At 39.7% G+C, this 24892-nt stretch overlaps 1 protein-coding gene across 1 annotated transcript in view; it reads left to right on the top strand.

Moving 5' to 3' along the window:
- VPS13B (vacuolar protein sorting 13 homolog B) overlaps positions 1–24892 on the top strand; it is a 5424989-nt gene that overhangs the window by 1102794 nt on the left and 4297303 nt on the right. Inside the window, exon 17 of the mRNA XM_044065647.1 lies at positions 666–847. Coding sequence (XP_043921582.1) covers positions 666–847 — 182 coding nt within the window. The remainder of the gene's footprint in view (positions 1–665; positions 848–24892) is intronic.

Here is a 24892-nt window from a genome sequence, read left to right as displayed (position 1 = left end):
ATGCGGTGGGGTTGGCCAACTATGACGATTCAAGAGTTTGAATTTCGCAGTTTATGGCGTTTGGTGTTTTCGCGGTTCGCACAATATATGTCGCTGTTTTCGTATTCACTGAAAAGGTCTTTCGTGCTTATAATATAGACCCTCCCTTTACTTAACTGGAAGCACAGATTATGAATCCTTGATGGAGCAAATACATCAGCAATTTTAAGTTAAAGTTATGGCCATTAAGTGAGCACAGTTTGTTTGCTCTTTAATAGATGTCTGCATCACAAGAACTTGTATGTATTGGGACCTTATTGGTTATATAATTTATACCACCTGCAATATGCAAGGTTCTGTAACTTTCTTTTAGTTTAGGCAAGTTGTGTGCTCCTTTTACAGTATTTTGCATTGAAATTACCAGGCACGTGTTCAGTCATTTTGCATAAAGAATACTTTATGAATTTTCTAACTTAATCTTTCTTTGCAGGTTTTAATATAAACTTTTTTTTTACATTTGCATTGTATTGTAAACAAAATGTTATCTGAATTGGTTTTAAATGGACATCTTTAAAGTAATACAGTTTAACAGAGCTCTAGCAACTCTGAAGCAGCATATTTTTTTTCTGCAGAGCTCTAGCAACATTGCAGACTTAATTTCTTGCCGCCCTTTTGTTTTAATTTAGGAGCAAACGACCATTTGTTCAAGTTACTGAATGCATCTTTGAACTTCCAAATCTGACACTACAAGCAACTAGGGCCCAAACACTTCTTTTGCAAGCTATCTACGAGAGCTGGTCAAATATGAGTAACATCACTACTCCAGCATTGAATGAAGATTTACTCAACGATATCTTTAAGCAGTCAGGTGCTGTGATGTTTTTAATAATTGTCAAAATGTACAGTAATGGATAAAAACTGCTTACACATTAACTGAAGTGCTTTGGACGTGACAGTTGTCCTTTGTTATGCATGGATACCATTTTTCTGTTGCAGCAGTTTCCCTTCAAAACTGTAGTTACCTTTTAGTTTTGCAGTCCATAGAGAGATGAATTGTGTATGAGAAAACTGCTTCGTGTCATTAATTATCTTCACTGAGGCTAAAGCGTTGAGCATAATAGATAAATCTCCTTCCTTGAAAACATTTACATTAAATGCTTAATGAGAAGTCTTCGGGTGTATGGTTGTGACTAGCTAGCCTGGGAGCTAGATTAGTAATTACTTTTGAGTAGAGGAAGCAGTGCATAATATCTTACCATGCATAAGAAATCTGAAAATACCTTTTTCTCCTGTTCAAGTAATTTATTTCTCTTAGCGGGCCAGTTCTGTTATTTTGATGATTTGTAGGTACTTAATAGACCCCCCTCTCCATTTGTACTAAGAGCAATCATGTAATCCTTTCACATCATTCATGTAAATGAAGTCTTCTGTTTAATAAAAGTCAGTTTCCAGAAGTAACTGTTAAACTATTTTATGGAAGATTTCATGTGGGATACCTTAATGGTTGAATAAATAATAAATTTTACCTCATAAAAATGAAATTCAGTGAAACAGTAGCTTTCTCAGTGCAGTAGCATCTGGTAGGCTCTCATGAGAGCCAATATTTTCCAACTCATTAGGATCATGTCGTTCTGTATGTCGTCAACATTGACATAGCCAAGCTACCTTTACTTACATAACCGCCAAACTATTAAATAGGTCTCTTGTGGAGTGAAGTCAAATATTCCTCTTATTTTGCTTGTGCTTGGATGAAGAGAAGAAAATGTACATACTGTAATATTTAAACATCTGGTTTAAACCACATCATGGCATTAGTAAGAAATGAATAGACTTTAGTATCTTTCCCAGGTGTGTTTATAATAGAATTAGTGTTGTTGTGGAGGTTGTAATGTCTTTTACACTCTCAAATAGGTAAAGCAAACTGTACTGATACAATGTCAGCTGAAAGGGGCTTTTTTTTTTAAATATTTCAGTATATGAAACTAAGTTTTTCACTTTTCTTGTGATGTATTTTCTGTATTGTAGTACAGTAACCACAAACCATTGTCATCCCCTTTTATTAAAAATGGAATAGTATGTTTATTTAGTTATCGCACCAGAGAAAATGGCAAACTTGCTCATTCACTTGGTACACTTTTTACTGGATTGTACAGTATTATTACATACAAACGATAAGAAAGAAATGTACCATTAAGGGAATGGCTGTGGTGTGTATTGTAATAATATGCATTTTGTTGTCAGTACTTTGTAGATGTAATACTAATTACGTGATAGATACAGTTATGCATATATGATGCTTTTTCTTACTGTTAAAATAATGGTCTAGAACAGCAAGTGCATTAACTAGAAAAGATGTTGAGTTTTTATTGGCAGAACTGCGGTAATGCAAGTTTAGTTGTACACTCCGATCTCTAGCATCACTCTTCCCTTTATGGAGTTTGACAGTTTTGCATTTTGCTGTGTTAAATTCCCATTCCATACTTTATATTGCACATTCTGAGAATAAGAACTGTTGTAATCAGATACATCTAATTGGAGGAAACTAAGGAATGAACTGCCTGTCTGCTTCAGAATACTGTCTTTTGGTAATGTCCTTCATTTCTGTGCACTTTTTGGAGTGGATCTTATTGGTCCCATTGATTGTGCTAATTATTGCTTGCATTATGTAATTGAGCCGTGTTAGATGTGGGCATGGTTTTGTTTTTTCTTCACAAGAATTTGTACAGTGGGCCTTAACTTGTCATACATTGTCACAGTACCTTTCTAGATTTCTCAGCAAAAACATGCATTTCATGACAAGCGTGTTATTTCCCCTGTACCTGCTCTTGCTGTTTAAAGGTGTGCACTTAGATCAGCAGCCACCTGCACACTCTGAATTTCCTCCTTGCCGTTGTGGTAAGAAATTGCCTTTGCTTACTGCTGAAAGAAGGGTTGAGTCCTAAGCTACCCAGTTGTGTGAAATGTTTGTGATTGTCACATACCTAGCAGGACCATCTCTTGACACTGTATTGTCTGTCTTGGACCTTCACATAGCTAACATGATTTAATTATTCATCAGTACTAATAGAAGCTTAAGTAATTCCTAATGTTTACTGCCTTGTAGAAAAGGAATGAATTAAAATGTATGCAGGAATAGAGTGGCACTCTGAACATTTTAAGAGATACCATTCCAACATCACCCAGTATGAGTCGCATAGGTAAAGGATAGGTGACTAAGAGTGCATATATAAGGCCTCTAGGCCTGTCCAGATTTTATTCCTTTGGTTGTCGCCACCATCTTGTCATCAATTCACTCTTTTGCTGAATGGGGTTCTAAGGGATGTTTGACCCTCCAGTCAGCTGACCCAGAAGAGGTGTCAGGGATATAGTCTACTGTTCTTGTGAATGAAAAAAAAAACCTTCTGGTGGAGGTTGTAACAAGAATTCACCCACATTTCATCTGAGAGGACTTTGCTGCTGTTGGTTGAAATTTCAGCAGTGGTTCTTGCATGACTGCTGTATTGTCTGACATTGATCTTTTAAGTGTATTGTCTTTTGGCTTCTCCCTTACAGATCTACATTTGCTTTGTGGTCTGCCTGTGGGTCGTTCCTGCCCTCGAGATGGTAATTCTGCCATAGTCAACTTCATGACTTTGTGTTCCACTACATGTATTTAAGGAGCATTAGTCAGGTCTTTTATATATACATACGTGCGCGCGCACATACACACACACACACAGACACACACACACCTTCCAGTCATAAACACGTCTGATATCTGCCTCATCTGCGATTGTTACTAAACCCAAAGAATTATCTGACTACCAGTTCTCAGTCTCCCTTTTGCCAACATCATTAGCAGGCAGATGTAGAAGCTCTCCTAGTCTACAGGAAATATTTGTACTTACATACATTTTAATCCTGTGGAAGGTAAGAGAGATAACATTAATTCAGATATGTATTTATTCTGGTTTTCTGTGCTGATGTAGAAATTTAAACCTTGTTCATCAGATTGTTGATCCAGATGCTCTTAACTTGATTGCCCCTCTCAGCATAGGTAGTTTACTCTTGCATAAAACATTGTTTTGGTCAAACAAGTGAGAAAGAGTGTGGGTCTTGGAATGCTCTAAATATATCTGAACTATTGCTGCAACCAGCCTTGTTGCTAAACATTCTGAGAATAATCACTTTAGTGATGGGAAGTATTTGCATTTCCTTTATCCAAGGAAAGAAAGAAACAAGTTTTATCAAGATGATCTGATGTCCAATTCAGTGTCTGGGTTATTTGATCCGGTCAGATCGATCATGGTGCCTTATACCAGAGTATTGGATCTAAGAGCTCTGACTCCTCCCCTCCATACATTTCCCTCCTCATGGCTAATATACCTCCGATCTTGTTTGTCACCTGATGTGTTCTCCCTGAGCTCTAGTGCATTCACGATAAGTGAAAACTATTTTTTGTTAATCTTTCTCCTGCCTTTACAACTTTATTATTGAATAGTTACTTTAATTCAGTGTTAGTCTTAGGCATTTTTAGATAGCTCTTTTCGGTTTTTCTAAATGTTAGAACTTTCTAGTAGGATTCATATTTACTAGTACTTTAGATAGGATAAACAATTTTCAAAATGGTATGCCTTTTTCAGTGTTGTTATTGCTATATGTGTGTGTCTATATATATATATATATATATATATATATATATATATATATATATGTTATGTTTTCCATAATTGCTTTTGGTATACAGTGTGCAGTGTGTTATATTTTTTACCTTGTGATTATATAGTTCTAATGTGTGACAAGTCCACTGGTTTGGGAGCCAAGATGGCCAACTTATAGCAGCAGTTTTTCAGAGCTCCATGAAACTAGTATAAAAAACAGGAAATAACTTATTTTATTTTAGCAAAAATACTTAGAATTGATAGATGAAAGTATAAACTATATTATTAGTAACTGGTGAACTTAGGAAAGTTTTTTCCTGTCAAATTATAAAGGAGAATATATCATTTGTGGAGATGAGCACTTCGAAAACTTCTCATTCTGACATGGCTTTAAAAAAAGAAATGCAGCTTGACATCTGCTATACAAGAACTCTCACTAAAAATGGATGATTTTAAGGAGCATTTACAAAACCAAAAGGAAAATTGTCAAACAAACAGATTCTCTCAAGGAACTTATACAGCAGCGTCAATCCAGAATAACACACTTAGAAGCATCCCTGAATTATCTTGATGGAAGACTGAAGGAAGAAGAAAGCTAGAAAGATTTCCTCATCAAGCAAAACACTTAGCTTCTCAATAAAGTGGATGACCTGGAAAACAGGGAGAGAAGGTCAAATATAAGGATTTTTTGGCATCCCTGAGAGAGCTGAAGGAGAATATATAATTTTTTCCTGAATACCTGGATTCCAGAGATTTTAGATTTAAAGGAGGGTCTGTCCTTTGCTATTGAAAGGGCTCACAGAGCTTTAGGAAAGCCAGTGTCCATGACCTCCTACTCCTCCCAGATCCATAGTCATAAAGTTTCTATCTTATTTGGACAAGGAGTTGGTCCTAAAATCTGCCTGGAGGAGAAGTCCATTAAAAATTTAATCAAAACCCAATTAGGTTTGATAATGACTATTCTACCAGGGTTTTGGAACAGGGGAAAAAAAGATTGGCCATTAATAAAACTGTTAAAGCAGAATGACATCAAAACTCAGCTTGTCTTTCCTGCCAGAATAAAAATCCTATATCAGAATGAAATGAGATCATTTAATGCCGTAGAGGAAGCCACTGCCTTTATTAAAAACAATAACATTATTTCCTTACCTGAAGATATGGAATGGGCATCTGCATCTCTGAAGAGAGTTACTGATAAATCTTCTTGGACAAATTTTATAAAGAAAAAAGAAAAAGCTTAGTCAAAGATTGCTTTTCCCACTAAATCTCTCAAAGCATCTACTGCAACTGGACTTTAATTTGTTTTATACTTGCTAGATTTTCAAGTAAAGTATGTCATGAAAATATTTTTCTTATTATTTTTCTTTCTCTTTTTGCTTTTTTAATTTCTATACTTTTTTGTTTATATACAAATTAAATAACTGTTTATGCTTTTTAGTATATTAGTATAATATTACTGGTTTATTGAGTGATATAATTGAATAGCAAGCTAGCTTTGCTTTTATGACCTTAAGGTGACATGCTTTATTTCAAATAATATATAGCCCTTTCCCCTGCTAAATGCTCTTCTGAGTTATTACATAGGCATAGTCACTGCTTAGATTAATTTATCAAAACTGTTTTGGATACATGGGATAACAGGGAATATCTATGATTTAGTATATATTAACTAGTTTCTTTTCATATTTATAACTTAAATATTGGTACCTGTGTGAACAAAATGTTGTTTGCCGGCTTTTGACATAAATTGGGTCTCTCTGATAGTTATATGTGTGCATGTTTTGTGGCACAATGTTTTTAAATGGTTACAAGTTATGTTTCCTGTAGAGTTTAATGTTAAAGTACTGTTTTCTCTCTCATTGGCAACAGACTTGCTCTATTCAATTTGAATTTGGCAGAAACACTATGTTTCCTGTATTTTTAGCAGTATGCATCTCTTGTATATCTACTTAGCAGCAGTGGTTTATTGCTAGAAGTCCATAGCTGTCTGAATGTCTCTGTGATACAGATTGTTCTTGCTTGCTTCAGAAAATGACTTTGTATTTAAAATAAGAATGATGACATGAATTTATGGACTGTTCTGCCTAAGAAGCTTTAGCTGGGATCTGAAAGTTTTTATGTAATGGGAGAGGTGTGTGTCCTTTTTTTTTTTTTTTTTTTTTTTAGAATGCTTTTAAATGACTGTGTTCGGATGTTCTAAATTTGCTGGTTATATAGAGTTTAATTATGGGAAAGGCTGTATGAAACTTTTTTTTTTTTTTGTATGGTTTGTGATGTCTGGAGGTGATTTCTTGTGTATTGAATGTTATTTTACTGTTTAGAAGTATCTGACAGTTAAACTTTGCATTTGTTACTGTAAATAAGCAGGCTTTGTGATGCAGTTAAAGTGAGGTCAGGAAACTGTACTGTGTAGCGTGCTGGGCTGGAAAATGTCAGTTTGAAGTTTAAGAAGTGAAGCTTTCTTAGCTCGTGACATCATGCATTCTATGCATGCAGATCAGATTACATTACATCTAATTTGTATATGCAAGCCTAATTGTGAATGTCAAGTCTCTTGTTAATATAGCATAGTAGGCTTCTCTTATAAGAATTATGAGCTACACTGTCTGCAAACATATTCATTGTTCCCTTTTATAATAGTGACTATATTTTGTGATCAAATATATACAGAAATGTTATTTTTTCTTGTAAACAGTTATAGCCTCTAGTGAATATATTGGAGTTTTTTAAAAACAGATCTTTATAAATAACTTTCCCATGCAGTTAGCAAGTGTTTAGTATAGGCTTATACATTTACAGGAAATGCTTATGACAAATGGTAATAACTGTAAGGGTGCTCAACCACCATACTAAATTCTAGCAAATGTATGTGTGAATAATTTTGATTGAACTATAATTACTTTGCATTTAATATGATGATTTTCTTATTGTATCTTAGATGTTATTTATGTTTCAGATGTCATGTTTTCAGTTATTATAAAGTCATGTTTTTAGTATATTAGCACTTTAGGACAGAAAAAGAGCTCAGTAATATCTATGACTTGTGATAACACAACAAAGAAGGTATGAGTTTCAGTATTACCCTATTACTATGGTAGATATTTACAGTTATCTCTCCCTTAATTCTGTCTTTGAGTCATTCACTTTTAAGACCTGTTATCCATAGCAAGTGTTATATAAATAATGTGTTTTACTAATTTTTGTCATAGTAACTGATGCCAGTTAATTATTATTGATTTTAGTCAGTCATTTAAACATCTGCTATTCCAAAAGTTTGAGTTAATTAAGGACAAATATGTCTTATGGAATATTTCTTAAAATCTGTGTTAACATTTTTTGGGAATGACACACACTCACTATGTGCTAACACCCAATTCTTGTGAAGTTTTTATTTAGTGGGAGTTTGTCATGATAAGATTTAGTCAGAGGGCAGGTAAATATAAATGCTAAATGATTCTTTGATTTGTTCTACCATTTTGAAGTTTTTATTAGAACTAATACAGATGACATGCTTAGGTATTTTGGGTAATCATTTAGATTGTTAATAAAGTTAATGTTTCCTTAGTCTATTAAGCACTAAATTCAGTTTATATATATCCTAATATGTCTCTTGCTTCCTTAATGAATAATTACTGTATAAATGTTTAATGCTTCTAATAATAGTGTATGTAACATCTCTAAAACCTAACTGGAATCAATATCTGATTAGTTTTTTTATCAGTATTATTTTTTCTCTTTATTTATAATATGTTCTCAATTTTTTACTTTGTTTTCATGGGCTCAAACAACAAAGGTTGATGGTTGGGATAGGTAGTCTAGCAGATTTAGTTTTGTTTGCTAGACTAGGAAGGTATCTCATTCCATGTATAGGGTGTATTCAAGTTTATATCATAGTGAAATTTGCTAATTGTTTGTTATTTGTTTTTCTAGTTTTGAAATGCCTGACAAAATTGTTTTACTTTTATCTTTCATGGGGAAAGTTATTTGGATTAAGATAAATAGAAATACAACAACTGATATTCTGTTGTCTATTCAGGAAGAGTATTATGTATACAGGATTCTGTTAATACAAGTTCCTTTATTATTTATCTTTAAAGAATTCTGATATGGATTTACTTTGATATCCTTAAATACTAATGGCTTAAACAACCCATGTAAGAGAGCTAACCTACTTAACTAAACAAGGCTCAAGTAGTTTCTCCAAGAGGCACACTTTAAAATAAATGACACATTTATGTGGGACCCTAAGGAATGCACAATACTTTCTTAATCTTATAAAAATAAGACCAGGGGAGTAACAATTCTATGGAAAAAGACTTTCTAAAATCCCCAAATTATTTACAAACATGTACATAATGATGGACTCATGGCCTTAGTTATACTTAAGTTTTACAATAGAATTTGGACCCTGGTTAATTTATACTGGTTCCCGGGTATGGGGGTTAGACTAGCTAAGAAACACTTACACTGTATTACAACTACTTCTAAAGGTAATATTATGCTAGGAGGTGTATCACAGATATTACAGAAACTACCAATAGGGAATCTCCTAGACTATCATCCTCAGCCAAACAGTTAAAAAAATGGACAGAAATGTTTACATTAAAAGACACCTTTAATGCTTTGGGACCAAATTCTTTACTATTCACACACCAAGACTGCAGACATGGTACCCAAACCAAAATAGATAAAATGTATATCTCACAAGATCTTTATTCTAAAATCTTGAATTTTTCAATACAACCTTGTCCCTTTTCAGATCATAATTCCCTGTTGTTAACCGTATACTTGGAATTCAGTCAAATAGTTATTACTTCAAGGATTCCTTCATATATCACAAAAATTAAAGACTTTAAAATCTTGGATAACTTCTGAACTTCAGCTTTTCTTAGAGATTAATTATAAACCTGAAGCAAACATGTTTATGGTTTCGGGTTCTCTTAAGTCTTGTCTATATGGTAAAACCATTAGCTGGTACAAAAATAAAATTAAAGAATGGGGCTCAGAGTGACAGCACCTCCAAAATCAAATATTATCTCTTAAATCTAATAAGAACTTAATTGCTACAGATAATAAGAAGAAAATAGAAGAAGCAAATAAATACAATGAAATATTATCCCATAAAACTAATTTAGCTATGGGAAAACTGAAATTATATTCTTATGCTACCTTTCCTAAGCATCTTCATAATCTATCTATGAAAGTTAAGATACAGTCAGAAATTAATAACATTGATAGTTTCTTTCATGAAGGGAAAAGGAAAAAAGTCTCGGGCATAGGGGACATTCTGGAGGCTTTTAATTATCATTATGCAGAGCATCATAAAGATAAAATAAGTAAAAATGAATGTGAGAAGTTGGAGAATATAGTTCCCAACATAACAAGAATTTCTGAGGAACTTAAGTTAGATCTACAACCTATTTCTCAAAAGGAAATTATAGAGGGGATTAAAAGAAGTAAGTCTAATAAAGCACCTGGAATAGATAGCTTAATTATCAAAATTTTTAGATTGTTCACTTCTTCTATAATCTTTCTCCTACATAAAACCTTCCTTGAAGTTCAAACATTAGCAAATATTCCTCCTTCTTGGAGATGTTCTTTAATTTCCCCTATATTAAAAGAGAATAAGGACCCTAATCATTGCAACTCATATAGACCAATTTCTTTGTTGAATAATGATTGTAAACTATGTCAATTATGGTAAATAGACTGAAAATACATGTATCTAAAATAATAAATGAAGACCAGACTGGTTTCATACATAACAGGCATACACAGGATAATATTGAGTATTAACACTGATAGAGTATCTCAATAGAGGAAACCATGAAGCATTGATAATAGGTCTAGATATTCAAAAGGCCTTTGACTCCTTAAATTGGGGTTATTTATTTAAAGTCTTACAGTTATTTGATTCCCGCCTTTTTATAACAATGATAAAGAAAATCTATGAAAATAATCTAGCATATGTCAAATTAGGTCCCTTTACTTCCAAAGCAGTCCAAATCACTAGAGGTACTAGACAAGGATGTCCCATGTCCCCTATCCTATTTGCTCTGGCCATAGAAATACTTGCCATTTTAATACGTAATAACCCAAAGATAAGAGGTTTTAATATATATGACCAATATATATATCTAAAATAATGATGTTTGCTGATGATGTCTTACTTACCTTACCTAACGCTAAGGAAATGTTAGGTGAAATAGATATAACAACAAATTTCCAAAAAATCTCAGGACTCCCCTTCAACAAATCTAAATCAAAATATTTATTATTTAAATAAAAAAAAAAAAAACACACAGGCTCCAGTTAATCATATTATTGGAAACCAAGTTTCATCTCTAGACTATTTAGGAATAGTCCTGGGTAAGAATATAGAGGAAAAATTACAGCTTAACTATGCTAAAGCCATAGACTTAATCAAGGCATTAATAAGCAAATGGAATAATTTGTTTATAACATTTGATGATAGGTTACAACTGATAAAAATGGTTTTGTTACCTAAAATATTATATATAGCATAAGCCCTTATACTTCTACCAGGAAAGAAAATCCTTAAAGAAATCACTTTAACTGTGATGAAATTCCTATGGTACCTCAAAAGAAACAGAGTGACATATTCTCATCATATCAAAAAATGGGAACGGGGGGGGGGTTAAAATTCCCAGAGATTGAAACTTATATAAAGACATCTATAATTAAAATAGTGATGAATTGGATAAATCCTAGATACTCTTCCAGTTGGAAACAGTTACACTCCATTATACTATTGAATGAAAATTATTTATAAAAAATGCTTTGGTAACTGACAAAGATAAGATATGGCACTATTTAAGTTTAAATTTACAGTATAGTACAACAAAATTAACTAAACTAACACTAATAAATATTTTGATGTGTTTAGAAAATTAATTAACACAAATCTAGATATAAAACTATGGCATAAATTTTTAATACCGTTTACTATTACAAGGGATTTCCCTGATAGAACACACAGAGAGATTTTTAGTTTATAAGAAAACAGTAACTTATTTTGTTGGTTGCAATGTATTGAAAACCAACAAGCGTTGAAAACACAAAGTATATTGTCAACCTATGGCCTATCCCCTAATGACTGGTTAGTTCTTCAGAGTGTCACAGCATACACTAAGTATCTGTGTAGAATAATACATAACTCATCCTTCAAAACCATACCAAAAATTCTTAACTGGATTTTTGGAATTCTGTATAATAATATCAATGTTAAGAATGAATTATCATATCTATATAACACTTTAATTGTCTATAAGACAGCTCCTAAAGATTCTTACTGGCAATACCTAACTAATGGGTTTCAAGTATCATTATCAATTGAAGATAAAACAAACATTATTTTATTTTCAGTTAAACTAACTTTTTATTCACAATTCTGGAGAATTTTTCATTGGAACCTTCTACACAGATCCTTTTTGACACCTGAGAAACTCTCAAAAATGAACCCTTCAAACAGCAAGTTATGTTGGAGATGTCATCTGTCCACTAATGCTGACTGGTCTCATATTTTTTATGACTGTACTAATTTTAAACCATATTGGAATGAGATTAACAAATTTCTTCAAGCTATCTATACTGATATATTTGTTTTGCCAAAGTCTTTAATTTTGTTGAATGTTGTTAATAGTAATAATATGAAGAAAGATGGCCTGTATTTGTTGTGGACAATGTTAGCAATAGCCAGAAAATGTATAACTGGAAGATGAAACTCTAATGTAGCACCCACAATGGATGAATTCCTGTAATCACTGAAGACATGCATAATAGTGGAGAAAAGAAGTAAAGAGTTAAGAACTTTTCGTAAGCCATTGGTTAATAGTCCGTGGAGGAAAGTTTTGAATTTGATTGATACCTTACAGATGGAACCGAACTCTTCCTAACTATAATATTAACTTATTATTTAACTACAAATGTTTCTGTCTGAATCCTTTTTGTCAGGCTGAATGTAAAAACTGTAAATAGTTATTGAATGTTATGAATGTATTAAATTATTGTGTTATTTCATCAAAATAAAAATCATTTGAGTAATAAGTCCATTGGTTTCAAGAAGAGTTTAGGCTGTGGACACAAGATACACCCCCCCCCCCATACCTCTCAACCTCTCGGCACAAAACATCTGGACAAAACCAAAAATAATTGGGGTCAAAGCCCCATAAATAGGGATACATTTTAAATATTGCTCATAAACTTAGAAATTTGATATAATGCAAGGTCTTGTGTTACCGTGCATTTTTTGAATTATATTAAGTCTGAAACTCAAATGCCTGCTGTTATATAATGACTTCAGTCCTTACTTATTCGCCACAAAAATCCAGAAAACCACACATTTTATGAGGAACACACCAAAAATATAAGGCAAAAGTCTGGACTTTCTGTGAAAATCTGGACAGTTGAGAGGTATACCTCCCCCACCACCACCATGATCCCCATTCTCACTGTGTTTATTGCCTAGGTTCCTTTTGTCTACAGGATGTTTATACATCAGTGCTGCTTTTGGTACCAGAGCACTTCAGGGTAGAAGAGAGAAACTCGTCCTTAAAGGTTTATCTCAGACAGGGTCCAAAATGTACTCTGATGCCAAACTTTCCACTTTTGCAGCTATGGATAAGAAGAGAAGGAGAAAAATCCAAGGAGAAAGATAGAGAACTATACAAAGCAATACACAGAGACAACAAGATGAGAAGAGAGTAGAAAATTGAGAAAAATTCACTGAATCCAGTCGTTCTCCTGGGTTAGCACCTACGTTGTTGAGGCAGTTCGATCCACCTGTAAATCAGGTCTGAACTTCCTCCTCAAAACCAACCTTTTTGAAAGGGGCAGACTGCCCCAAAATTCACTCCTGATTCTTACAACAAAAACTACCATTGACACTAGTGTCTGTAGCTTCTTCTTCGAGGTCTGGTTGATCTACCAGAAGTCTGAGTTGGATGTCAGCAGTATGATGAGGAAATTCCTGAGGATACAGATTCAGCTGGGAATTGTCCTGGCACCATCCCTGAGGAGAGTGCTGGGATTGGGCCCTTTGACACCATCCAACCTTTTCTCAACACCGTCTCCATTTCTGGAGCCCAATGATTATGGGTTCAAATCCTTCTACTGCAGTGATGTTGGAGCCGATAGCCCTACAGACTTCTTGGACATCTTCCCTTATTCTCTTGACACGGATGTTTTTGGATCAAGAAGAGTCCTGGAGCCAGCGTGTCAAGGTCAGAACTCCAACAGTGGAATCAACACAGAAGATTTTGAGCCATTCCTTTACCTCCCCTCTGTGCTTTGGCTGTTGACAGTACTGCTTCAAGGTCCTCCTTGGAGCCAACCTCTTTTGGAGTCGGGAAGCCCACAGAGTCTGCTGACAGGGTAGTTTCTTATTGACTCCATTGGCTGAGTCAGCTTTCAAGGCTGTGGAAAGGGCTTTGGCTGGGCCAAGGAGACTGGTGCATGCACTAAGTTTAGAGCCATCCTGACTCCCAGTGGATCCTGTACCTCTTTCCTCACATTCAGTTTGACAGGGACTGATGGGACCCAGTTTGCTTCAAGTCAGCTTGATGTTTGAGCTCCCCATCCACGTCTGATGAGTCTCCTTTAGAGTCCTTGAGACACATTCTGTGAAAAAAGACATGCAAAAGGAAATATTTAGACTTCTCTCCAGATTCTGTCATTGAGGACACAGAGTTAGATGATGGAGATCCCCCCCAAAGGTAATCTCCTTTGGGGATATTCTGGAATTGATGAAGCGAGGGGGGGTGGTCCACAGAAACTCCTTTTTCTGAAAAGTCCGTGTTCCTTGAAGCATTTGGGTCTGGCCTTTCAATGTCCTGGATGGTCCCACCTCTTGACACATTAATAGCTCTTGTTGCTGAGAGGGTTTGTAAAGAACCCGATGTAGCAGAGCCTATTCTGAGAAGAAGAAAAAAAAACAGAAAACAATTTTGGTGCACCCAAAAGACAGAAAACTTTGATCAAAGAGCCCCCTGTAGATTACATGGTGGTAACAGCAGCAACAAAGAAGGAACTATTTCAGGAAAGTTCTTCTGTCCATCCCCCTAACTGGAAGTCCTGGGTGTTGGACAAATTAGAGAAACAGACATATGCATCAGTGGCCTTTGCACTTTGAGTACTGAACTACCTAACACACCTGGCACTTTTCCAAAGAGATTCAGTCAAGGAGCTTTCCAAGTCACTTTTGGGTAGCTTGCCTATGGCATCCAAAAGACAGTGGACACGCAAATGTCTAGCCTTCAGTCTACCTCAAATGTGATCTTGCAGCTGCTGTGAAACACAGCTGATGGTACATCAAGGGCAGCGAGTACAGATATTACCGTGAGACTTCATGCCTGGATGCAGCTGTGTGACTTTGCAGAAAGCTTTAAGGCATCCCTTATCAGTACCTACAATGACTGTTCCACTGTCTTTGGACCCATGGTAAACAAAACAAACAAAAAAAAAAAAGTGTTTACTAATAGTGACCAGGATGGTAAGACCTTGTCTGTCATAGAAATGTTTTTCCTGCTTCTCAGAGATCCTTTTCCTGGAATCAAAGGGGAGTTAAAAAAAATGTAGTTCAAAACATCATAAGGTTTATACCAGGCCAGTCCTCTGGCTAGACCTACCAGAAGCAGAGGCAAAGGCAATTTAACTGGACACCGCTCGAGAGGAAGAAGCGGACTTCAAAACCAAGGATGTTATGTGATCCTATCTCGCCTACATTCTGTACTGATGGGTTCGGAGCTGATCCTCGGCTCCGACTCGGCACGCTATGCTATAGAGCGAAGCCTCTTATTGGCTGAGCTATTCTATATTCCAGGATGCACCACCACTACTTCCCCAGATCTCGTTTGCCGCTTACAAGCTAGGACGTGGTCTCGAACTTGGCTGAGCTAAGTGCTTTTTTTCTGAAAGTTTTTCTGTCAGGAAATTCTTTAATCTTTACCCAAAAGCTGTTTTAACAGCTAGCGTTGTGTATAAGTGTGTTTTTGTGAATTTTTTGTAGTAAAGTTGTGTGACTGGACAGGGAAAGGTTTCCGTTTAAGTTAGAGGGGCCTTCCCCTAGTTCTTTAGTGAGTCTTCTTGTTATTTTGGAGAGGTCAAGTACTTGTTTAAGTTAGAGGGTTCTTGGCCCTCTTTTTGGTGTATTTGTATTTGTTTAAGTTTCTTGGGCTTTCGCCTCTCGTTTAAAAAAAAAAAAAAGTTTATTGTTGTCAAAATCTTTGTGCTGAGTTACATACATTGTGTTTTCTCTGTTAAAAGTGAGTAGTCTACAGGCATTATGTCTAAGGAGCATAGACCCTCAGGATTTAAGAAATGCACGAGATGCAACTACAAAATGTCCATCACGGACGATCACTCCTTATGCGTGTACTGTTTAGGCGCCAAACACCTTCAGGAGTCTTGCAGCGTGTGTCACGCTTTTTCCTCTAGGGTCCTCCAAGAGAGGAAGAATAAATTGATCTTAAAGGGCTTATCAAACCCTCCTTCGAAGAGGCCTTATCTTCCTCTTCCTCTCCAGCTAAGAAAAAGAAATCGTCGGCTCCGACCAGCCCGTCGGAACCGACCACTAAGAAATCTAGGCAGGCTTCTCCATCGGCTCCACGGACCTCGGAGCTGAGGGCGGAACGGTCTGCCTCGATGCCTCCAGCCTCGACTCCTCTGGTTTCGGAGCCGATGGCTGGGGCTTCGAGAGGCGGGTCACCTTCATCGGCTCCACTGATTTTGGAGCCGATGAGGGTTGCCGGCTCAGACTCTTCCCCGGTGCGAAGCCTTCGCACCGAGGGAAATTGCTATGGAATCTCCCTCGGCACCGATACTGATCGAGTCTATTCGGAGCCGGTCCCCCAGTCCTTCGGAGCCGATGGAGAAGTCTGTTCGGACCCGGTCGGTCTCCTCCTGATCTTCCAAGATGTTGGATTCGGACATCGACAGGGTGCTCCTAAGACTGTTTCAGTCTCCTATATTCCAGAAATTAGTTTCGGCTCCAGCCCATTCGGCTTCGGAGCCGATGGCCCACCCTGTAGTTCTGGTTCCTCTTCCAACAGCCTCGGCACCGTTGGAGTCGGTGCTGGTGGAGCCGATGGAGGTTTTCGGGTTGGCTCCGACCCTTACTCCAACCCCGGCTCTCGAGTCGGAGTTCGGTACATGGACCTCCTCGGTCGGCCCCGGGGGGGGGGGGCACTTCGGGACCGATGTTTTCGGTTCCGAGCCTTCCTCTCAGTGCGTCGGCTGCGGGGGTGCCGTCTACTGTTGTGACCCCGGGGGTTGGACCTTCCCAGGACTCTGGCGGTCCGGCCTTCAGGGCCATGAGGAGTGCTTTGGCCAAATCTTCCTTGGCTACCTCCACGGTCTCACCGGCACCTTCCCTACACACGGAGATTGAGTCTTTGGTAGTCCCCCTGTCGCTAGACAGCGGAGCCCCGGGGCCTGAGGTCACCCCCAGTGGGGTTTCCCCCCTCCTGGAGGTCCCTCTGAAGCTTCTTCGGAGGAACCCCCAAGGAAAAGACTGTGCAAGAGGAAGCACGTCGACTCCCCCAATGAGTCTCTCACGTCGGACACCGATCTTGATGATGTGGAGGGGTCCCCTAAGTCGTCCTCAGATGATGTCTCCTTTGCAGACATCTTGGAAGCCCTCAAACAACGAGGCGGCTGGCATTCCAAACCCCCTTCCGCTGATGAGTCGGTGTTCCTCAAGGCCTTCGGGGCTCAGCCCTCCGCCTCCTGGGTGTCTCCGCCCTTCGAGCTCCTAGATTTGATCTGTCGAAGGGCGTGGGAGCATCCAGACTCTGTGGAACCGGTGCCGGCTCGCCCAAATAAATTCTTATCAGCACCCCCAGAGAAGGAGTTTCTGACCAAAGGTGTGGCTGTAGATGCCCTGGTGGTGGCATCTGCTACCCAACAAGATGTAGCAGAGGCTTCAACATCTGTCCATCCTCCTAATAAGGAGTCTAGGAGCATGGACCGGTCCGGGAAGCGCACCCTCAGTTCAGCGGCCTTTACTTTAAGGTCCCTGAACTATTTGACACACTTCACTAGATTTCAGAGGGATCTGATCAAGGAGCTTTCAGATACCCTCTTGGGTAACCTACCTGAGCAGCTGGCCCAGACGGTTGGCTCTCAATGGCTACTCTGTCATCGATATCAAACTCGTCCATGAGGCTCATTTCATATGCAGCAGAGGGGGCGAGTAGAGCGGCGGGTACGGGTGTTGCTCTATGGAGGCAAGCCTGGCTCCACCTGTGTCATTTTGCGGAAGCCTGTAAGTCTTCCTTTGCCGACACTCCCTTTGATGGGTCCTCTTTGTTTGGACCCAAGGTAAAGGACACATTGACTCGCTGTGAGCAAGAAGGTAAGACTTTGACTGCCGTAGGGGCATGGTTTTCCACTCCCTTTCGGCCTTATCCCAAGGCTAAAAGAGGAGGGAAAATGTGGTTCCGTAAATCACAGAAGTCTTATCCCTCGCAGCAGGACGATCCCCCTTCTAGAGGCAGAGGAGGGGGAAATTTTTCTGGAAGACGCCGTCCCAGAGGCGGCAGAGGCCCCCGCAACACTGGAGACCGCGAGTCCTTTCGTGGCTCTTCAGCCTTCCACAATCCCTGAAGGATTGCCCGACTGTGCAGCTCCGGAGCCAGTCGGGGGTCGTTTTTCGAGGCACCTAAAAGCCTGAGAGGGTATCACTCGGGACCGATGGGTGCTTCGAATCATCGCCGGAGGTTACGCCATCCCCTTTTCACACCCCCCTCCGCCGTCCAGGAAAATCCCGGACCTGCCACCCAGTCAACGGGAAATCGCAGCCTTCGAAATCTCAAAGCTGCTTCAAAAAGGAGTCATCCAACCGGTCCCCGCAGACCAGATCGGATTAGGGACTTACTCAAGATTCTTTTTGGTGCCAAAAAAGACCGGGGACTTGAGGCCCATTTTGGATCTCAGCAACCTAAATCGTTCAGTCAAGAAGTCCAAGTTCCGAATGGTCACCTTACAATCCATTCTCCCACTGCTGGAGAAAGGTGTTTGGATGTGCTCCATAGATCTCAAGGACGCCTATTATCACATCCTGATAGATCAGGCGTCCAGGAGACATTTGTGCTTCAACCTGGGAGACAGTCATTTTCAGTTCTGTGCACTTCCCTTTGGTCTCACCACAGCCCCCAGGGTGTTCACCAAATGTTTGGCGGTCGTGACTGCTCACCTGAGGAGTCTAGGATTCCAGGTGTTTCCGTATCTGGACGACTGGCTCCTGACTGCCACCTTCAGGCGTCTACTATTGCAGAACCTAGCAGCCACCATATCACTAGGCACTTCCCTTGGAATCACCTTCAGTTGGCCAAAGTCTGTGTTGCTGCCGTCTCAGCGCATAAGGTTCATCGGAGTAGAGATGGACTCAAACCAAATGCGGGTCTATCTTCCTACAGAAAGGATACAGACTATACAGGCTCAAGTCCGAGTCTTGCTTCTCAAATCCAAAGTCCCAGCCAGGATGGTTTTGCAGCTATTAGGCTCCATGTTGGCCACTGTTTCTCCTAGTCCCCTTAGCAAGATTGCATATGAGAATTCTCCAGTGGCTCCTATCGACCCAGTGGTCCTTTCAGGATCTCCCTCTCAATCACCTCATACGGATCACGGAAACCTGCAAACGGGACCTCCGCTGGTGGCTGGTGTCCTCCAATCTGGATCAGGGACGACCCTTTGTTCCACCTCCTTCTACGGCCACATTGACGACGGATGCCTCCCAGACCTGGGGGGGGGGTCATTACCTGGGCAGGTCAGTCCAAGGCAATTGGCATTCCGACGAGAGTCTCCTTCACATCAACATTCTAGAAATGAGGGCGGTGCTTCTATCTCTACAAGCCCTCCACGATTACCTCCCTCAGGGCGTAATCGCCATTCAGTCCGACAACATGTCAGTAGTCTGGTATCTGATCAAACAGGGAGGGACCAGATCCTACCCCCTTTGCAGAGAGGCCATGAAAGTTTGGGAATGGGCAGTGGCGACCAGACGTTTTCTGGTAGCGAATCATATCCCTGGGAAATCCAACGTGATAGCCGACAGACTAAGCAGAACTAGTCTCTCTCCTCACGAGTGGTCTCTGAACGATGCAGTGGGAACTCCTTGTTGCGACCTTTTCGCAACCCCGCTGAACGCGAAGTGCAGAAAATTCTTCTCTCACTCCAGCTCCGGGGGAGATTCCCATGGACGCCCTAGCCCATCCTTGGCCCACCGGCTTGCTTTACGCCTTCCCTCCGGTTCCCCTCCTTCCCAGAGTGATCCAAAAGGCAACTCACTCAGGGAGCAAAATGATTCTAGTTGCCCCTTACTGGCCTCGTCAGGTATGGTTTCCCTATCTTCGGAAGTATGCTCTGGACAGTCCATGGTTCCTGGATCAGATCCCGGACCTATTAATTCATCAGTCGGGACAACTCCATCGGTCCCTTCACTCTTTGAAGTTAACAGCTTGGCTCCTCCTCTTCCGACTATAGTCAGAAATCATACTTTAGACCCAGAAGTCATACGTATCTTATCCTCGGCCCACATGTCTGCCACTAGGAAATTGTATACTAGCAAATGGAAGAGATTTGCTATTTGGGCTCAACTCTGGGGTCTAGATCCCATCACTGTCCCGGTGTCAGAAGTCCTGAAATTTCTAACTTCCCTATTCAATCAAGGTTCTTCAGTCTCTACCATCAAGGTCCAATTGGCAGCTATTTCCAATTTTCATGAATCTATAAACCCACCTTTGATGAGCAACAGATTGTGTAAAACCTTCATAAAAGGTGCTGCGCTTTTACGACCTCTGATTTCTCATCCTGCTCCTCCGTGGGATCTCGATGTGGTATTACGTGCCTTAATCTCCTCCCCCTTCGAACCGGCAGCAACCTGTAATTTGAAATTTCTTTTTTGGAAAACTGCCTTTCTGGTCGCGATTACTTCAGCCAGAAGGGTTTCAGAGCTTCAAGCTCTATCTGTCAAACCACCGTACCTGGTTTTTCACAAAGATAGAGTATCCCTCAGGCCTAACCCATCCTTTGTCCCTAAAGTTTGTTCCAGTTTTTGCCTGCAACAGTCATTAGAACTGCCAGTTTTCTTCCCAAAGTACTCAAACAAAGCAGAATACATCTTCCACACATTGGATGTTCACAGACAATTGTGATTTTATTTAGATAGGACCCAACAAACACGGAAAACAGATCAATTGTTTGTGTCCTTTTTGGACAATAAATTGGGCAAAGCCGTCACAAAGGTCACTATTGCCAAGTGGATCAGGGACTGTATTAGTCAGGCTTATTCCTCTTCTAATAAAGAGCTTACAACCTCTGTCAAAGCTCACTCTACAAGAGCTATGGCTACTTCAATAGCATTCCATTCTAAGCTTGCCATTAGCGACATTTGTGCAGCGGCTACGTGGTCTTCTCCGCACACCTTCATTTCCCACTACAATTTGGATGTGGCATCTCGGGGGCGAGCTTCATTTGGTTCCACAGTTCTCAGGAGTGTTTTCCAGTGAGCCACCCAGGAATCAGGTGCTAGGGACGCTGTCCCATCAGTGCAGAATGTAGGCGAGATAGGATCACATAACATCTTTTAGTTATGTACTTACCATAACTTTAGATGTTTGGGATCCATCTCGCCTACATTCCTAATAACCCACCCTCCTTCCCCCTGCCTTGGAGATCAGAAGAGACCGGACGGTCCGAGTACTATCGTTTCATCTTGAAACATCTGGCAATGTTATATAAACAGTTATGTGTGTGTGCATGAGTGTGGACAAACAAGATCTGGGGAAGTAATGGTGGTGCATCCTGGGATATAGAATAGCTCAGCCAATAAGAGGCTTCGCTCTATAGCATAGCGTGCCGAGTCGGAGCCGAGGATCGGCTCCGAACCCATCAATACAGAATGTAGGAGAGATGGATCCCAAACATCTAAAGTTATGGTAAGTACATAACTAAAAGTTTCTGTGGGCTCTTCACTGAAGAACCTTACTAGCCGTCCAGAATGTTTGCCTGACTGTTGCACTTTGGAGACTATTGGATGAGGGGTGCTTAACCTTTACACCCTTTAGCCTGGCAAACCATAGTTTCCAATTCATGGGTGCTAAGATAATCACCAGAGGGTATATCACACCCTTTTTGTCTTCCCTAAAGAAAAAAGTGAAGATTCCCAGTACTGTTCTGGTCAATTAGAATCTGTGACAACAGAGGTGTTAAAGTTTCTAAATAAGAGAGTTGTCCATTTGGTCCCCAAGTCCAATTAGGACCCGGAATCTATTCCAGGTTCTTCTTGGTTCCAAAAAAGACAAGTGACCTCAGATCAATATTGGATCTTGGCAACCTAACTCAGTTTGTCAAACAGCCAAAGTTCCAGATGGCGTTGGGTGCAGTCCATTCTACCGCTATTGAGGAAGAACTACTAGATGTGCTTTATCTGTGTCCAAGATCCTGAGGCAGTCCAGGAGATTTCTCAGTTTTTGGCTGGGAGCCAATCACTGTCATTTCAGGGCACAGTCATTCAGTCTCACCACAGCCCCCTGGGGTGTTCAAGGTTATGGCAGTAGTAGCAGCTCATCTCTGACTGCAAGGGATCCAGGTCTTCTTGTGTTTAGATGACTGGCTCCTAACTGCTACCTCCACGGATCTACTATTACAACATCAAATGTTTCTTCTCACCCTTGCAAACAGTTTGGGAATATCAGTCAGTCACAAGAAGTGCAAACTGCCTCTCACACAGAACATAGAATTTATAGGGTGGCAGATACACAGTCCAGCAAATTGCAACCCCCCCCCCCTTGCAAGAGCTAGATTATTAAGGTTTGTAGCCTGTGAAGTGATAAAACTTCCATGCCCACAGGCAAGACTCATCCTTTAACTTTTAGGACTGATGGCCTCTACTATTATGCTGATCCCATTAGCGAGATACCACATGAGTCCTTTAGTGGATATTTTGAGTACAGTGGTCAGAGAAAGTTCTCTCTCTTTACACTAGAATATGACTTACTCAAATATGCAGAGATCATATAATTTGGTGGATCTCTGTCAGTGATTCAGGGCAGACCTTTTTGCCCACCTGCTGCCAAGGCCACAGTCACCATGAAAGTCTGCATTCTAGGGTAGGGGACATTTCAAAGGAAAGACAGTAAAAGGAACATGGTCACCACTACAGGACAACCTTCAACTCATTGTCTTGGCGAGGTGAAGAGGTCCTCTTAGCGCTGCAGGCTTTTCAAGACCTCCTACTTAAGGGTGTGATTTCCATTCACTCGTATAATATATCAGTGGTCAGGTACAACAACAAATAAGTTCACATCCCCTTTGCTGAAAGGCCACACAGGTCTGGCATTGGGCAATGCCTTTAAACCACTTTCTAATGGCAATACACATTCTTCGGGCTTCCATTGTATTAGCAGTCAGGTTGAGACGGATGATCCTATTACCTCATAAGAGCAGTCTGTTAAACAGTTGCAACAGAGATTTTCAGCCACTGGGGCCAATCTTGCTGCAACGTCTTTGCTTCTTACCTCAACAACAAAAGCAGCAGTTTCTTTGCCCTCCTCACTTCACAGAGTCAGTCACCTAGAGATGCTGTGGTCCACTTTTGGTCCCCAGGTCTCCTTTACACTTTTTCACCAATTTCCCTTCTTAGAAAGTTCATACAAAGTTCTTTCAGAAAGCCGTCAGATGGAAGGCCAAAGTAATCGTCATTGCCTCCTATTGGCCTTGGCAGGTATGATTCCCCTTTCTTTGGCATCACATACTTCACTCACCATGGGTATTGGATCCAATTCCAGATCTACTCAGTCAGTCATCTGGGATGCCTCTACCGGATCTTCAGTCCCTAAAACTAGCCACATAGTTTCTCCAGTTTTAACGGTAGCCAGAGATGCCAGGCTTTCTTCCCCAGTAGTCCACATAATTTCTTCTTTTCATAAGGAATTGAACAAAAAGACTTACAAAAGCAAATGGAAAATATTTTCCATTTGGATGTCCTCAAAGAGCCTAGACCCTTTCTTAGCCTCTTTATCCGTGATATTGGATTTTCTTTCTGAACTTTTTATGCAAGGTTCCAGTTACTCTACTGTAAAAGTCTAGTTGGCCACCATCTCAAATTTGCACATAGGACATATAATGTTTCATCTATTGCATCACTTAGGATATCCAAAGCTTTCCTTAAGGTAACGTTCTTATTGAGACCACCCATTCGAGATCCATTTCCACCGTGGGATGTTGCAATCTTATTGAAATCATTGACCCAAAAACCCTTTGAACTTGCAGCATTAGCAGATATAAAATGCTCTGTGAGAAGACTATTTTTCTGATTGCCATTATGACTAGTTTTGGAACTTCAAGCACTTTTATGCAAGCCACCCTTACTTATTTTCCACAAGGGTAGAGTTTCACCAAGAACAAATCCCTCCTTCTTTCCAAAGATGGTATCAGAAACCAGTTTAAATCAATAGAATGACTTGCCTGTATTTTTCCAGACTTGCCTAACAAAAGAGAATACACACCATTCACAGCTTTGATGTCCTAGGGCAGCTCAGATTTTATTTACATTGTGCAATCAGCTTTGGAAAATCTGACTAGCTATTTGTCTCCTTTTCCAATTCAAAACTAGGACAACATGCATCAAAAGTCATGCTTTCTAAGTGGCTGGCAGATTGCATTTCCTTTGTTTATAAAACAAGAGATATGTCTACAGTTTAAACCTAAGGCTCTGTCTACTAGAGGTATAGATACTCTTTTTGCAAATGCTGTCGATGTAGCTATCAGTGGCATATGTGCAACCGCAACTTGGTCAGCAGCTCATACCTTTGTATCTCATTATAAACTGGATGTGTAATCTAGAACCCGCACATCCTTTGACACTGCCATTCTCGGGAATATCGTCCCTAGAGTCCACCCAGACCCATTTTAGGTAACTTGGGAATCTGTCCCATACATTGAATCAGATGAAAATAGACAACATTGGATACGTAAATTATGTACTTGCCATAACAATAGATCTTTGTTGTCCTGCTTTTGTCCAATTCAACATCCCTCCCTCCCTCCTTCCCCCTTCCAAATTATCATTTTACATCTCCTGGAGATTGATCAGACATTGACAAGGACCCTGTCTGTCTCCTGATCCACTTTTTATTTGATAGTGGACAACATTTAGGGACTTTCCCCATCTTTATTCATTCTTACAGTTATAAGAGAGTTTTGGGAATAAGTCAGTAGACTAGATCTGAGTTAAATCAGTCAGGAGGATCCAG

Source organism: Protopterus annectens, chromosome 3.part0 (assembly GCF_019279795.1).
Source record: "Protopterus annectens isolate FY-2018-M chromosome 3.part0, PAN1.0, whole genome shotgun sequence".
NCBI lineage: Eukaryota > Metazoa > Chordata > Ceratodontiformes > Protopteridae > Protopterus > Protopterus annectens.
The sequence above is the reverse complement of the archived record's forward strand: the minus strand, read 5'-3'. Positions and strand labels throughout refer to the sequence as shown.